The 15788-nt window shown below is 43.9% G+C and overlaps 1 protein-coding gene and 1 long non-coding RNA gene across 3 annotated transcripts; one reads left to right on the top strand and one right to left on the bottom strand.

Moving 5' to 3' along the window:
* The first annotated feature begins 3952 nt into the window (after positions 1 to 3952).
* Positions 3953 to 10276, top strand: LOC141969440 (uncharacterized). Its single transcript, XR_012635060.1, has 3 exons — positions 3953 to 4177; positions 8021 to 9256; positions 10163 to 10276. It is a non-coding gene; the product is annotated as an uncharacterized LOC141969440 (long non-coding RNA).
* On the bottom strand, positions 8322 to 15767 carry DYRK3 (dual specificity tyrosine phosphorylation regulated kinase 3). Of its 2 annotated transcripts, none has more exons than XM_074925209.1 (3): positions 15610 to 15767; positions 14786 to 14901; positions 8322 to 10861 (listed from the first exon to the last, which is right to left on the bottom strand). In XM_074925209.1, exons 1-3 carry the CDS (start codon positions 15647 to 15649, stop codon positions 9290 to 9292), a joined length of 1728 nt encoding a protein of 575 aa, XP_074781310.1. In that variant the 5' UTR covers positions 15650 to 15767; the 3' UTR covers positions 8322 to 9289. The 2 variants fall into 2 exon arrangements, with proteins under 2 accessions (XP_074781310.1, XP_074781309.1); XM_074925208.1 differs by having other exon boundaries at positions 14786 to 14897.
* Between the last annotated feature and the right edge of the window lie 21 nt (positions 15768 to 15788).

The following is a 15788-nucleotide window of genomic DNA, read 5'->3' as shown; positions in this document are numbered from 1 at the left end:
AAAGAATAAATTAAGCACCTAAACGCTACCGGCATGGAGCAAAAAGTGGGCAGCATATTTCTTCAGGCACCTTCAGAAGCCCAAGCCCGGGGGCAGCAGCCGAGGAGCTCCCCAAGCCCTGGGGGCTGCCCCTCTCCAGCCCCTTTCTACCCCACGTCAGACAGGAGCCAGCAGCATCACGACCAAACCATGCCAAAGGCTTGTTACTCCCTGAGCTCCGCACAGGGCAACAGCAATGAAGGGAATTGTGAGGGGGATACACAGGGGATATAGCGCTCGTGTCTCAGAGATTCGGCCTCAGACAAAAAAAACATCCCTCTCTGCTCGCTTGCACATATTTATCCTCTGCTTATGGCTTTGAGGACAGAGGACTTCTGGTGTAAATTACTTGCGTGACCTTTCCTGTTTGATGACTTTACAGCTGGCTGCCCACACCTCAAATATAATTTCATTTATGCCATCCATCATCAACACCTGCTGGAGAGACTGGCAGCTTCTATCATTAACATTATCGGTGCTGCTGTCACCCATCCCTGTGGCAGCGGCTGGACAGGAGATGGGCACGCACGCAGGCTTGGAAGATATTCCTGCATTGCACAGCCCCGGGCCGTGCAGGACACGGATCGGGACCTTGGGCATTATCGGCCGGACCTGTGGTAGCACTGAGTAAAATCCTTCTTTTGTCCTTTCCTTCTCATCCTTTGCCCACACCAGAATGAGCAGTACGAGCGGCTGGGGCTCCTGCTGAGCGTGGCAGGGTGGAAATCCTACTTTTCCAACTCTTTTTCCTGCCCTACAAGATCTTTTTCCACGTGGCCACCCACAGCACAGCCCTCGCAGGCCACCAGCTCTGCTCTCCCAGCTCTGTCTTGGTTATGGCTTCTTGCATTCCCAGGGCTGCACATCCACAGCAACCTCCCTGCAGCCAGAAAACCTCCCAGCGCAAGAACTGGCTGAATTATTTCTTGTCTGGACATCCCCTTGCTCAGCAGCACCCTTCTCGAACGCAGCGCATCCGAGGAATTCTCACAACGCTGTTAAAATTGGGAAGAACTTCATACTAAATTGAACCTGTTTTAAAAACTGTGTCACTGGTCTTTCCAACAGCCTCCAACAGTAAATTCTGTGGGCTAATCAGGCATGTTCCTTCCTTTTTTCAATTCCATTCTCAGCCGTGCTTAATTACACTTAATTATTATAATCATGGTCTCTGCCTTCCTACCTACAACCTACTTGCCCAGTAAAACAATTCCCTCCACTATGTCTCTCCTCCTCTTGTAAAACCAAATATCTGAGTTTCCGAGCTAGCGGGAGGAATGCAAATCCTTACATGGCCCCGCTCCTCAGCAAGAGGCTGGGGCTGACTCTGTCATCTTTAGAAAGCTCCTCTCAGCGGTTAAGAATGGGCAGACTTCATTCAGGCAACTATTTCATCCCCGCAGACAAAGCAAACAGGCTGAAGCACACTTAAGGGATGGTTCATTTAAACCCCCGTCGCAAGAGGCGAGGGAAAAGCTGTGGAGTGCTCGTGCCAATGACCCCATCTCTCTGCAATTCTGCACTGAAGCCGAGCGCCAGGTCCCAAACCCTCCTTCAACTCCTTATAAGTTCAGACTTCACGGATGCCTCGGAGCACAGATGTCTGCTGCTGCTGGCTGCAACTGCATCAAGTACGTCCCCGCACATTTATTGCGTTTGTACAAACAGTGGGGAGGCACAGAGACGGTGTCACAGAAAAACATTTGGTGTACGTCATATGTGCTTTGTTCAAAAAACACACATTCATGTGAAGAGAAGAGAATCTTCAGAGGAAAAGACGTTTCTGAGCATCTGTGCACATGGCTGTCCTAAAAAGCACTTGGAAAGCCCGTTAGGCTAATTTGACAAGAGGAAAGAAAACAAACTCAGCGCTGCCCATCATTCATTTATCGCCTGTGCAGCAGAGTTTATAAAAAGAATTAGATGAATCGTATGAAGACTAGCACTAGCTTGCCAGCTGATTCTTAGAGAAAACCTAATTACAAGCAAAATACATCTCTTTGGTCCACACAGCCTCGAGCCACACACTGACCCACACCGGTAAGAATTGTGTGTGTGTGCGTAAGAATGGAAAACAGGGCTCAGAAAGACTCCTCAGACAGACTGACCCGTTCTGGCAGACAATTTACCCTGATACCACCCGTTCCAGCAGACAATTTACTTGAGGGCAACCTAAAGCCCCTGTGGGCAGCTCCTCGGTGGCAGCATGAGGAGATAGAGCCCAGCCCAGCAGCTCGAGAGGCTCCTGGTCTCTGGACACAAAGCAGCCTCGCCTCTTCGAGGGAAAGCTCACAGCCACCCTTCCCCTTCCTTCAGCTCCAGGAAAGCTCACAGCCACCCTTCCCCTTCCTTCAGCTCCAGGAAAGCTCACAGCCATCCTTCCCCTTCCTTCAGCTCCGGGAAAGCTCACAGCCACCCTTCCCCTTCCTTCAGCTCCAGGAAAGCTCACAGCCACCCTTCCCCTTCCTTCAGCTCCGGGAAAGCTCACAGCCATCCTTCCCCTTCCTTCAGCTCCGGGAAAGCTCACAGCCACCCTTCCCCTTCCTCCCAGCCCCGTGGGCACAAGAGCCGCCGCGGTTCGGTGCCGTCCGGTGACCCTGCGTGCACCGTGGGGACTCCAGGCACCACCAGCCACGTAAAGCGTTGCTGTTACTAGAATATACAACCAGCCGGGTCATTTTGAGGCCCTTTAGAACAGCCCTAGGAAGTTTCTGGCCTTTATTTCCAGAAAAATCCGGCCCCTTTAAAATGTATCAAGCAAAAGACCCCAAAGCTGAAGCTCCAAACCAGCTTAGCCACCATTGAAAAGCCTCGTCTTACAAGTCAGATAGGCAGCTCAAAAAAAAGCCCTCAGCCCGTGTCGTTCAAATGCCCGGTTTAATTTTTGCCTACTGACAAATCTGCGCTGAGCAACGACTCGCTCGCTAGGCTGATGCAGCTGCTTTTTAAAGCACGTTATGCTGAATGAATCTGCTACGTGGAACGGCATCGCCCTCTTACTATCCAAAGGTTGAAAAGCTAAACCCAGCGAACCAGGAGAAGTATTGCTAAATGCAAGTAGATCTTTTCTCCTCCTGATTAATTTTTCCTTCAAGAAGCCACATTAATTAAACGGTAATAATTAATAATGGATGGAATATAACCCATAAGCAACAGCGGGCCAGGCTCCAGGCTTCTGCCCCATAATCTTTTTTGTGCAGAGATGCAGATTTTATATCGACATCCCTCAGCATAATTTAGACCGGCAGAATTATGTGAATACAGCTTTAGGGTCGGATTCCCCAGCTCCTCAGCTGGCATTACACAGCGCTTCTCTTCACAGCACACTCTGCAAGCTCCAAACAGCAGAATTTGTGATACAATACCTTATCATATTACATCAACAAGTATTACGGCGTGGCAAGATAAGCTTTTTGCCTTTTTTTTTTTTTTTTTTTTTTTTTTTAAATGAGCTGCTCACACAGAGCCTGTCCCCTGAAAACCAGTCAGCACAGCAGACTGGGCAGGCGCTGTGCCTGCAGGCAACGCAGCTACACGTATGTATAGACACACACTATAAACAAAGAACACTTAAATGTCTGCACATACATGTTTCGTTACTGTTTTCAGACTGTAAACTTTTTTTTTTTTTAATCAAACATTCACCATTCACCCACGTTAAAACAAACAAGGAAAAAAATTCACTCGGTGTTGTCTGCAAACTTGCTGCACGTAACAAGCACTGTTTAATCAGACAGGTCATAGCTAGAATCTGTTTTAGTGCAGCATGATTTCATCTTCAAACTATTCCAATATCCACTTGTGTACAGTAGGTTACCCATTTATAGGTTTCTAATAAAAGCAAATCTTCCTTAAGTGGCTATTACTGGATTTCTCCTTCCAGCCTAGGGATAAGCTGGATTCTGGGCTTTAAAAAGATCTCTAGTGGGCTGAATAAGAAAGTGACAACTGAAGAATGTCATGGCAAAACTTCGATATGTTCTAATTACAGCACCGTTAATGAGAAGAACATTTGTCAGATCAGAGCATTCATCACGTTCAGCAGAGACACACTGAAATCACCTATTCACGTAGAGTCTGAAAACGTTCTACTCGTGTCTCGTTAGATGCCACAGAAGGTAGTGTCTGGCAATACAAGGTAAGTTACACCATCTGGAAATAATTAATACTTTTTTTAAAAAAAAAAAAAAAAAATCAAGGCCGTTTAGGAATTTGCACAGTCTGTTGCTAAAGAAAATTATGTATTTATTTTCTTTTAAAAATGAACCGAAATACAGCTTTAGGAAATATCTGTTCATTACATTTAGATACATAGTTTGAGACTGACTTCTTTCCAAAGTGTTCCTTCACAGAGTTATGTCCACATGCACTTTAAATGTCTTCTACATTCTCCACCATATTACACCTCATCACAATATTTATAATAAAAAGGCTAACCTGTAAATTCCTTAGACATTGACATTTAGTATGAACATCTGCAATGTATAAGAAACCCTGAAGAGTAATTTGATTGCACCGAGACAGATGTAGGCTGGTAAAATAATAAGGCACAGTACTATGTATAGGGAACAGGGGTTATTCTTTTAGCAACACAGACTTACTGACCTAGTTAGCCCGTCTGCAAGAACTGTATTTGGAATAAAGTCACTGCACCCTCCGAGTACAGGGACAACGTTCACCTATCCAAGACTGTTCCGATGACCCAAGGATTTTACATGTTCCAGCGGGAATTAAAAACCTCCAAGATACCTGAGGAGTTTTAGAACACGTAAGGGCTCTTTTGTGGGAAGTATGAAGTGCATACTTCTCCCCAAACCCTTATCAAATTAATTTTTTTTTTTTTAAAAAAGTGGTATCTGTGATAAGCACTAAGTATAAAACCATGATGTCCAGTTTCCCAAACTGGCAGGTACCCACAGCTCTGAGAGCTCAACACATGCAAAAGCTACAGGTTTTTTCATGAGAGAAAAGTCTGTCAGCACAGTTTGTTTGGAATCTCAGCTGGGTACCGCAGAGAAGTACCGCAGATCTTTCCATATTATTTTGGTTCTCCACTTCCACAACAGCATTAAACTTTGGCAGGCAGGGGATTTGTATCAATCATTTCAGCAGAGATCTCTGGGTGCAGAATCAGCCTTTTGCTTGTATGGCCAGGATTAGTAAGACATTGCTGAGATCATCATGTGTACGTTTCACAGCCAAAACAGCTATCAGTATTAAACAAGAAAAAAAAAAAAAAGAGGAGATGTAGTCTGCAGTGACTATCCCTTTAAAAAGGGCTCTGGGTTCATTTTGGAGGTAGTTTTAAAGAGGATGACCATTGCAAAGAACCTCTACTAATAAAATGCTGCTTGAAAAGTTTTTGACTGCATGAAAATCCTAACGGGCCACAGTGACTATAAGCAATTTCAGACTGAGCAACGCACTCACTCTTCCACAAAAGTCACCTCGAAGCTCTGCAGTTAGTCTGGTGTGAATTCTTAGGTCACCGGACAACTGGAGTTCCTATTCAAACTGATGGGAAGGATTAAAAAAAAAAACAAAAACCAACCAACCAAACTGCAGTGAAGAGTATCTGTTGTACACAGGAGATCCCTAGAATCAGGTCAGTGCTGTGAAAGAAGCTTCACATTCAGCAGTTGGCGTCAGTAAGATCAAACCTGCAAAGAACTAAACACAGCCTGGGTGCGTGTCTGTCTGTGGTACCGTGTCCTGAAGGGAAAAAGAATAATTCACTGTCCCACTGAGTTCAAATAAAAACAAGTTTCTCCCTGCACCTTGGACAGGCAGATGATACTCGGACTCCAGTGTAAAAGCAAAGCGTATCTGTCAGAGGTGATGCTCGTGCCTTGTCGTTCGTTTATATAAAAACATCGCTAAACCAAACAGCTAAAAATGCAGACAATAAACAGAGCGTGTTATTTACAATACAGAGATTGACAGTGCAGTGAAACAGAGGGAACGTTGTAAGGAACATTTTAAAACGAGTTTGGGTGACTTTTATAAGCACGACCTCTGTTTCGCTGTAAACCCAAGCAGTTTGCATTTGTTTTGTGCTAACATCCTAGGAGAACATGACTGAAGTTCCAGTGGAGCCTCGCTAGTGCTGGCAGATTAACAAACCTTGCAAAGAGTTACCACAAAAACCAGAAGCTGCTCCGATAACCTGCTTAGACAAGTTTAGTTTTAGACTACTTTTAACATTCTAACCAGTATCACAACTAACGAAAAAGATGAACTTCTGGCCATTTCAGACCTCAGTAGCATTCAGCTTTCCAAAAAAACCCAAAAGTGTGAATTTGAGGTTCGACTGTGTCTCGGTGAAGACAGCCAGTGTGACTGTGACCACGTTTCACAAACCACACAGCCCACGGGCCAGCCCCCCCCACGGGGCTGCGGGCAGCTCCTACCCTAATTCACAGGGACCTCAACAGGTCAAGTGCTTTGCAGGGGCAACTCCTCAGCTTTCTCCCAGATATGAGATTTATTAGCTCACTTGGAGGGCTCTCCCAGTTTGGGAACACTGTGTCACACTACTCACTGAAAGCAAACATTTCATCAAGAAAATGGGGCTCAGTAATTGGAAACAATACCAAAATACTCTCTCAGCTGTATTCCCTGGGTTATGAAGAAATCCTTTTCAATATAGCAAAAATCTGCTGAGGCTGCTTCCTTTTCTTTCTCACCTACTATGGCTGTATAGACAAGAGACCCAAATTAGCAAGACAGTTAAGTATGCACTTGATTTTAAAATACAGTAGTCCCAAGTAAGATCCAGTCTTAAAGATACACAACTCGTAACGGGCACCTTGTGCAGCCAGGTCATGCTGAGCACATTTTCTAGATACAAAGCAATGTTCCTGACAGCTAATTACTTCATCTGCAGTTTTACAGCACCAGCTTTAAGCGAAATTACTGTGTGTACACCAGAAGTTACCTCATAGTAACCAGTTCCCAGAAATCACAGGAAAATTATTATTCTACATATGGCATGTTACAGATGAAAATGGTTTAGAACCAAGATACTGCCCCGTGTTTCTAAGAGCAGACCAGTTTGTACAGCTCCCAGCACGCCAACGCTCTACTGCCTTCTGCCAGGCTCCAGGCACGACCACCCCGTTATGGTCTCTATATAAAGTGCTTTTCTATTCATCTTTCCTAACAAGCTATTGCTCTGGAAAGGTTCCTTTCTCCTCACTCACCAGGTGTAGGAAAGGTTGTGAGAAAATGCATAGAGTAAAGGGCAGAGGAGGAAGAATTTTTCTGGCTTCTGAAATCGTGCCACATCTATTAGAGATTCTATCAGAATCGATGGTGTCTTCTGACACTTACCCCCAAAATCCACTCTCCTGATTCTCCATTCAAATACAACCCCACTCAGCAAAGCCAAATTAAAAAAAATACCAGTCATGCACTATTACAAAGTGAACCATGATCAGACCATACACACCAGTATTACTTGCAGCTGCACAGATAAAGGCTAGGCTGCTATTTTAATATTATTATGAAGCCTACCGAATTTATGCTTGTAAAACAAAGGAACTCAGAAAGGCTACGTACAAAAGAACCTCAGTTTAACCAACAGTCCTGGACAGTCTGGAGCTTTGGCTCTGTCTTTTTGCATTTTTACACAGGCCTCCACCCAGCATTTTGCCAGTGCTGTAATTAAACAGAGCAGAGGAGAAAACGCAGCCCCATCTTCTCAAAGGGAGGGTCTCGTATTGAACATGTGGTCACCTTATCTTAAAAATCACCCTGGTAATTCCTTTGTTTGTATACTGAGAATCTCCTTGTTTTAACATTAAAAACCTGCTACAGAGAAACTCATTAAATTGAAAACCTTCTGTTCATAAAAGCTCTAAATCGCGTTTAAAATTCTGTTCAGGCACCTGGCAAGAGATCAGATGTTTCTGTAAATGGACTCGGGCCATGTGGCTGCAAGAAGTAACAACCCGAACAAGTTGTGCTGTTGTCATTACAGGTCACACCACCTTCTCATGTTCTTGGAAGATAAAGGAAGAGGAAATACAAGCTCATATATTTCAAGAATGAGAAAACGTAGGCATCTCTCTCTCAAAGACCTGAAGGAATACGATTAGAAATAGAGCAATTCTTCCCACAATGTATTTTGATTTGGATCCACTTTACCCATCTTTCCTGATATTTCACAATTATGCTTAGATTTCAGAGCACACTTCCAACTATCAAGTGTGCCTCCCCCCCCCTGCCCTTTTTCGAGTAACAGTCCTGGGCCTTAAAAACATTTTCTTGCCTGATAGGGGTGGCATGTTTACTTTTTATTAAAAGAGCTCCATGTAATTCAATGGAATTCACTCTACACAAAAAAAAAAAATATTTAAAATGACCAGAATCTCAAACATGTATATAAAACAGCTCTAAGTTCAACATTTTTGTTCCAGGGACAACATGGGAAAACACACACACAAACCTGGCAGAATTGATGATTTAAACTTGAGCTCCAAAGAAACACACGATTGATGGTCCAACACTTGTGATGGACCAGTCCTGATCTTGGAATTCCCCTACCAGCTTTCCATAGACTTTTAAGGGAAATAGCAAGTGTACAGAAATTAGTAGTTTTATTTAGCTAGATCCTGTGTTCCGTGGCATTTCTATGCTCCTCTGGAAAAAAAAAAAAAAAAATTGTTCAGATAATAAAATTTCAACACCAAATTCCTTTGGTGTCTACATCTCATGGTATTTTTTAAAAATCTCAGTCGTGACAGATAAGGGAAAAGCAGCACAGAGAAACAGAATTCTTCAAACGTAAGTTAGCAATTTGCAAGTTCCTAATGCATTACATCAACACATTTGTGCTTTTGACAACAGATGTAAAAACTTGCCCCGGAATAAAAAGAGTTCAGTTGGAGATTAACTGAAAATACGTATTTTAAATCAATTTTCCTTGCTGTCTTAAGCAAAAAAATCCATTAAACTGTCCTGATAAGAAATAGTTTAATATCTAAAACAGCATTATTAATAGCACATCTGCCAAACTGTCGTTTTACTCAACAGCTGAGCTGACCTACCCAGTGATGTACTATGCACCACGTTGTGAGTGAAACAACTGGATGAATGTTAGCCCTTTAAATGTGCACGTTTTGACTGAAACGTTCCATATTCAAGATTTAGCCTCTAATAAAAACCTCTGCATTTAACTTCCTTGCACATTATCAACAAACAATTAAAGTACAAGGTATGTATTCTGGAAATAGGTGGTGATTCTCTATTAGCTGACCAGTTTGGGCAGCACAGTACATAGAGGTATACTGCCGTTGGAGTCGGATGTTAGATTAGCCCTCAGCTTGTTTGCTACTCCAACTACAGGAGGCAACTTGGAACCTATTCCTGTGAAAGAACTTGTATAGCTAGAAATCCGTTTATTGGAGGTTTTATCAGTGCTGGGTGGTTTGGGTGTTCGTTTACAAATCCAAGGGTGCCTTAAAGCTTGACTCGGAGTCATGCGCACGGAAGGATCCCAGCTGAGACACTCCTTTAAGAAATCTATAAACAAGGGGTCGTCGCAGCCCTTCAGGGCTGTCACCCAGTCTTTGTTCCCCGGAGCTCCTCGCACTTTACCCCGACGCGATCGGCTCCCGTTAAGGGTCACTCTTCCATCTGCATGTGTAGTTACAGTGCAGTAGCGAGGGTGACCCTTAGAGTTGATGAAGTTCTTGGCTCGCTTGGATTGATCCAACAGCTTCTGAGGTGGCATTCCAAGAAGTTCCATCATACAAGCCAGTTGGTCTCCCTCATCCTCTCCAGGAAAAAGAGGGTATCCAGTCAATAGCTCCACCAGAATACAGCCGAAACTCCACATATCTATGGGCATCCCATAGCGACTTCCCAGAATCACCTCTGGCGCCCGATAAAATCGAGACTGAATATACGTGTAGACTCTTTGGTGCTCGAAACAGCTGGACCCAAAATCTATAACCTTGATTCCACTCCTCCCTTGCTGTTTTAGGAGGATATTTTCCGGCTTCAAGTCGCAGTGTATGATTTTGTTTCTATAAAGGGCATCCAAACACTGCAGGATAGAGTGAGCAAACTTGCGTACCAATTGGATACTGAAGCCCTGAAACTTATTTCTTTTTATCAGCTCATACAGGTTCATACTCAAGAGTTCAAAGGTCATACAAATGTGGTTCCGAAAGGTGAAGCTTTCCAGCATGTGAATAACGTTCATACTGCCCGTTTTATCCTGCTTCTTCAGATGCTCCAGAATCCGGATTTCTTCTGCTGCCTGGCGATGGAACCTCTTTTCATTGCGAACCATCTTTAAGGCTAAGTGTTGGTGGAGTTTGTGATCGTAGACTTTAGCAACTTGTCCAAAACTTCCCTTGCCAATGATTTTGAGCACTTCATACCGGTAAGCAAGATGGTCATGGGGCACGTGAATGTAGCTGCCTTGGTCATCATCATAACCTCCGTTGTTGGGACCACCAATTACTCCTTGCCTCTTTTTGGCAGCTGGACCCACAAAGTAAATTTCAGAAAAATTAAATATCTCTTGCTGCTCATAAGCAGATAACTGATGTTTGTACTGTTTGACAGCTTGCTCTGGAGCTTGGGAAACGGCTTTATGCGTTTTTGAGGAACTCCCACCACTTTTAGAAGTGCTTATGCTCTCTATACTTTTATCTTTTGTCAGGGAAGGAAGAGATCTGTCTGAACCAGTCACTCCTGCAGACTGAAGAGCGCTGCTCCTTCTGTTGCCAGAGTCCTCAAACAATTGCTCCACTTTGACCTGACTTCCACTCAGAGGGTGATCCTTCATTGCGAGTTTGTTGCTAGAAACCTACAGATGGGGGGGGGGGAGGGGGGAATAAAAAAGCTTTACTTTTATCTTTTAAAGCACAGACTAAGATTAAAGTCAATACCATGTAAAACAAAAACAGTAACATCAACAGGCTTAGCATTTCTATCGGGAACAAACGTAAAACACTGGACCTAAACGAACTCAAGTTACAAGTGTGAGCTGTAGAAGGGTACACGTAGAGCACACAACTTACTGAAACAAGCACTTGCACAGATGTAGTGTACTTTTAAGTCCATAAAGGGTAAACCCCAGACACTCAAACAAGGACACAATACCTATCCCCACCAGTATGCACGTAGTCAGCAAACAGCCGGGGGAACAGCTATGTTTAGCTTGAAACGTGGGTGCAGCAAACACAACCAACGACAGATGCAGCCTGCACCTGTCCGAAACATGCAACAGAACGTGAATGTGCAGAGAAGTGTCAGGAATATTGCAAAGACAAGTGTGCCAAAGGCAGACAAAGAAACAAGAGCAGGTGACATAAGGCTGGTGTAACCAAGCTGAACAAGGAGCAAAAGGATGACAGAGCAAGACAAGATAAACCACACTTTTTTTTTCTTTTAAGAAAAGGATGTTTTTTCTTTGAAGGGGAAAACAACTCCCCCTGAAATCATGACAGCTGTACAACTATCTTAAGACAGACTTGGAAGCTTTGAAAAAAATCAAGAATCTCTCTTACTCCAACTTAGTTGACAGTAGTCTGTAACCACTGCCTCTTACTGCCATATGTTAAAACTGAAATGAATGCATAGAAGGTGAGAAAAGCACTGTGAAATTTTTCAAGCTTGCTATTTTTACAATTGAGTAAATGCTGAACTCCCCAGAGTTCAGTTCCTTACTAGAACAGCAGTTATTCTCCTTTTCTACTCGCTGACACTCCATGCTGGTAGACAGCAGAGAGGTGTTGTCTTACCCTGTGCAACACTGCAGAAGCCATGACTAGAGTAGCAACATCTGTTTTCCATTTTGTCCTTTAATCTAAAAATAAAGATTTGAGACACATGCCAAACCGAATCCCTGAAAACCAAAATAACTACACAGGAATCAAACAAAAAATATAAATAAACCTGCAGATCCACAGCAGTAAAACCAAATTCCTTTTTAGTTACATACAATCCAACATCTCAGCACAGTCAGTAAATAAGGGAAGTGAATGTTCTTGCCAAAACCAACTATACACGTCTCTTTAAAGAGTCTGTTTGTTGCTGCCGCCTTGAAATGTTAGTTCTTGTTCACAAGCCCAAAAAAAAAGAAAGGGCATTTCCTGCAGAAGTCAGTCCTTATCAGTGGTGACTAGAGGCCATCGGAGACATCCTACTAAACTCCACTACTCTGCGTCCTATCAACCCAAAACTACAGCTTACTGCAAGAGACACGCCTTTCCAGAAAGTCTTAAATACAAAAACAAAGCCCAACCCTGGTGATTTAGAATAAACGCCTTTTTCTTGGAGTCTGGCTGAACCGCCGAGATAAGAATGACATATTTTCAGAGCTGGCTAAAAGACTATTCAGTCCAGCAGACTCTGACAGAAAGTTCACAAATAAACGGAGAACCTAAGCACAGAACAAGGTCCACACTTGTTTGTTTTCTGAGGTTTTCCAGGGGGGCAGGAGAGAGGGGGGGGGGGGGGAACCAAAACAAGACGATCCTGTCTTTCTAGAGCAGAAGTCTTATTGTCACCTCTGCAATCAAAACCTCATATTCCCCCTACCTGGGTTTCAATTGTCCGTTGCTGCGGCAGTTTGTATTAGCCGGGCTCTGCGGAGCCGCCTTTGAGCTGGGTGAGGGAACTACACCCCGTGACTTCCAAACGCGCTACTGTACCCCAGAAACGCTACTTACGACATAGATTTCCTTCAAGTATTTGATTTCCAAAAAATGGCATTAACAGTCTGAATGTCCTCAACTGTAGCAACACCAGAAAGCGTGAAAGCCTGGCAAATGCTGCTAAGCCTGAATATTCTCCTCAGGAGCAAGAGCAACTCTGCTAATGCTGCTGTTCGTAGCAAGGATTTTGTACCTCTGAATCCCTAAATAAACAAGGAATTCATTATTCCATTTATCCTGGAACTACTTCTTAATGAAGAAACTATGGCTTTGGATCTCAAACCTGACTCAGCAGCCATTCAGGAGCAAGGACTAAATTTTCATTCTTAGAGGACTACCGAAATAATTTGCCACATGACGATGAGACACAAATATAGATCAATCTTAACTTGAACCCAGAAGAACTACCCTTAAAGTCAGATGACTTCTGGGTAACATCAGCTTTCTTTTACAAATCACAGGCTGGGCAGGTTTTGTTTTATTAATGAAGGTCTATCAGCAGACAAGAAATTAGTCTTGACAACACAGCTGGCACCCTGCTGAAGATTTTCAAATACTTACAAACCTTCCATTTTAATCGAGAAGGAAACGGTTAACCCAGCTCCTACACAATGGGTTTTGCAAAAGTGCATCAGTTATTTTCTGACTACTGAATTAAACAAACTGAATTGAACCCATGTATTCTCAAAGCAGAGATATTTATGTTCTCTTATAGCTGAGATGAAAAGAATGAACAGCTGCAGACATCAGAACTCTTCAATTCTCATGTAACATTACATTATAATACCAAAGAAACCAAATATCACTCTATTCCAGATACTTTCCCATTAAAAGCGAGCATCATGATTTTCACCCTTGCATGCTTCATCTCAGCTGCTGCTCACAAGATATCACTAAAATTGTAGTCTTTGATGTGCCACCATGGCAAAACTAGGAATTTTAGAATCCTTAATCTTGCCTTAAAAAGTTAACAGGCCTGATGGACAAAATACAGAGAATGAGATGCACCAGTGAAACAAAATATTCATGGGGTTATATATTTTATATTAACTGGATTGGTGCATTCTACTGATTATGATTTAAGCGCTGCAGTTTAAAAGTTCCCATGTCCCTGCAAAAAAAACCCAACCCGCTACTCTTCAAACTCTACTACTCCACGAATCTCTAAATTTCTTCCGCTCTCCTCATTATTGCCAAAAAAAAGGAAAGCCCAGTCCCACGCTACTGAGTTCGCTCAGTGAACGGCACAGACCAAATTAATTACTAATATCTGTTAAAATAAATTCCCACAAGGTGATGATTTTCAAATGCATCTTACTCCATGAAATGTCCATTTTCACTTTTTAGAGAGCGTTGGTTTTTTAAGCTCAAGCTCCTTCGCTCCTGCCAGAATTCAAGAAGAGCCAAAACACATTTAAAACCCATACAAAGGTCAGATCACTGTACAGCTAAACACGACCACTATTGCTCCGTTGAATCAACTTAAGGACAATCTCATAACTCCACATCTCCTGAGGAAACACAGCACCGCTGAAGACACATGTTAACACCTTCAGTCCACGAAGAGCTATTTTGCTAGCAAAAGAAGCGGCAGATAATGCCAAAGTTTTCAGAGCAGCAAGATACTTTTTGTAAGATGTTTGGCAGCCATGCCAACCCACGCTGTTCCTTCTGCTGTTTGTAAGTATTTATCTCTCGGAATTTTCACGAGGGAAGCTAAAATGGAAACACGCAAGAGGTAAAGCAAAGCCTGTGTGGATTTACATACTTATCAACATACGAGGTGACATGGCAGAACACTTCAACCTTTTGTAAAATAACTTTCTTGATTAAAACATGAGCTGAAGATAGTAAGATAGGGTTTCTGAAGTTGCCTAGCAAGTTCTGCACTGAACAAAATACCACATAATTTTTATGCTTAGTAAAAGCAATAAAGTTAATAAGATACTACAAAGCTGCAGCATCCCACTTTTTTAATTTATTCTCTGTAGGGAGGAGGTATCTAACTCCTCGATAAGTTCTCACTGCCACACAACACAACGTGAAGACCCAGACGACTTTAAAATACTCACATTAGATCTTCCAAGGGAAGGAAGTCCTGAGGGGCTGTGTTCTTCATGCGTAGACTCTTGGTACCTAATCTGATCTATCCTCATATAGGAGTCATATAATCCATCTCCAAACCTGGCTGGAAATGTCCCATATACAAACCAGTTAGTCACAACAATTCATGTGGATACAGAGAGAGACAAACGCTGAAACGGACCTCGCTTGGCACACTTTAGTCTGTAAGGTCATCGATTCTTGTTCATTTATTAAACGATCTTTAGAAGTTAACTATATTTTAATACCCCAACAGAGCGCAGAGCTCTTGGGAAATCTTAATTCGTGATACTTTAGAGCTTCTCTTTTCTCAATCAGCTTTTGCACTGCGAATATATAGGCTCAGGAAACGTTGACCAACGTACTCCCCATTTTCCCGTAAGTAGGATAATCCCGAACTAGCCTCATTGAGAACAACAGAAAACGAGCATACCCTTAAACACTTGAGAGGAGTATCCTTTAAAGTAGGTTACCCTGTAAAACTGGTGTGTGGGAATTACAGTTAGCAGATTTCCTGCAAGGGGGCGGCGGGGGAAAAGGTCGTGTGGGTTTGAGCTCTAACTGTTGGCAAATACTGTTGAAGAACTTAAAATTACAACGTTTAACGCCACGGGCTCCGCACCGCGGCTCGGGAGTTTTTCGACCGGCAGGAACCAAGGGGGGAGCGGGGGAGCTCCCCGGCCCTCTGCCACCGCGCTCGCCCGCGCTCCCCCCACCCCCTTGCCGCGGGACCCCCGTGGCCGCCGCCGCCGCCGCCCCGGGGAGGCCCCACCGGCCGCCGCCGCCGCCTCACCTGCACCGAGCGGCGCCTCCGGCTTCCTGCCCAGCAGCATCGTGGCGGGGGGGGGCGGCCCCCATCCCCCGCCGGGCCCCGCGCCGCCGCCGCCTGCCCGCGCTCCGCCGTCCAGCGCTGCCGCGGCGGGCGGGGAGCTGCGGTCCGGCTGCGGCCGCCCGCCCGTTGCCACGGGAACG

Source organism: Athene noctua, chromosome 23 (assembly GCF_965140245.1).
Source record: "Athene noctua chromosome 23, bAthNoc1.hap1.1, whole genome shotgun sequence".
NCBI classification, from domain to species: Eukaryota; Metazoa; Chordata; class Aves; order Strigiformes; family Strigidae; genus Athene; species Athene noctua.
Note: the sequence above shows the minus strand (reverse complement) of the source record. Positions and strands in the feature narration are given on the sequence as shown.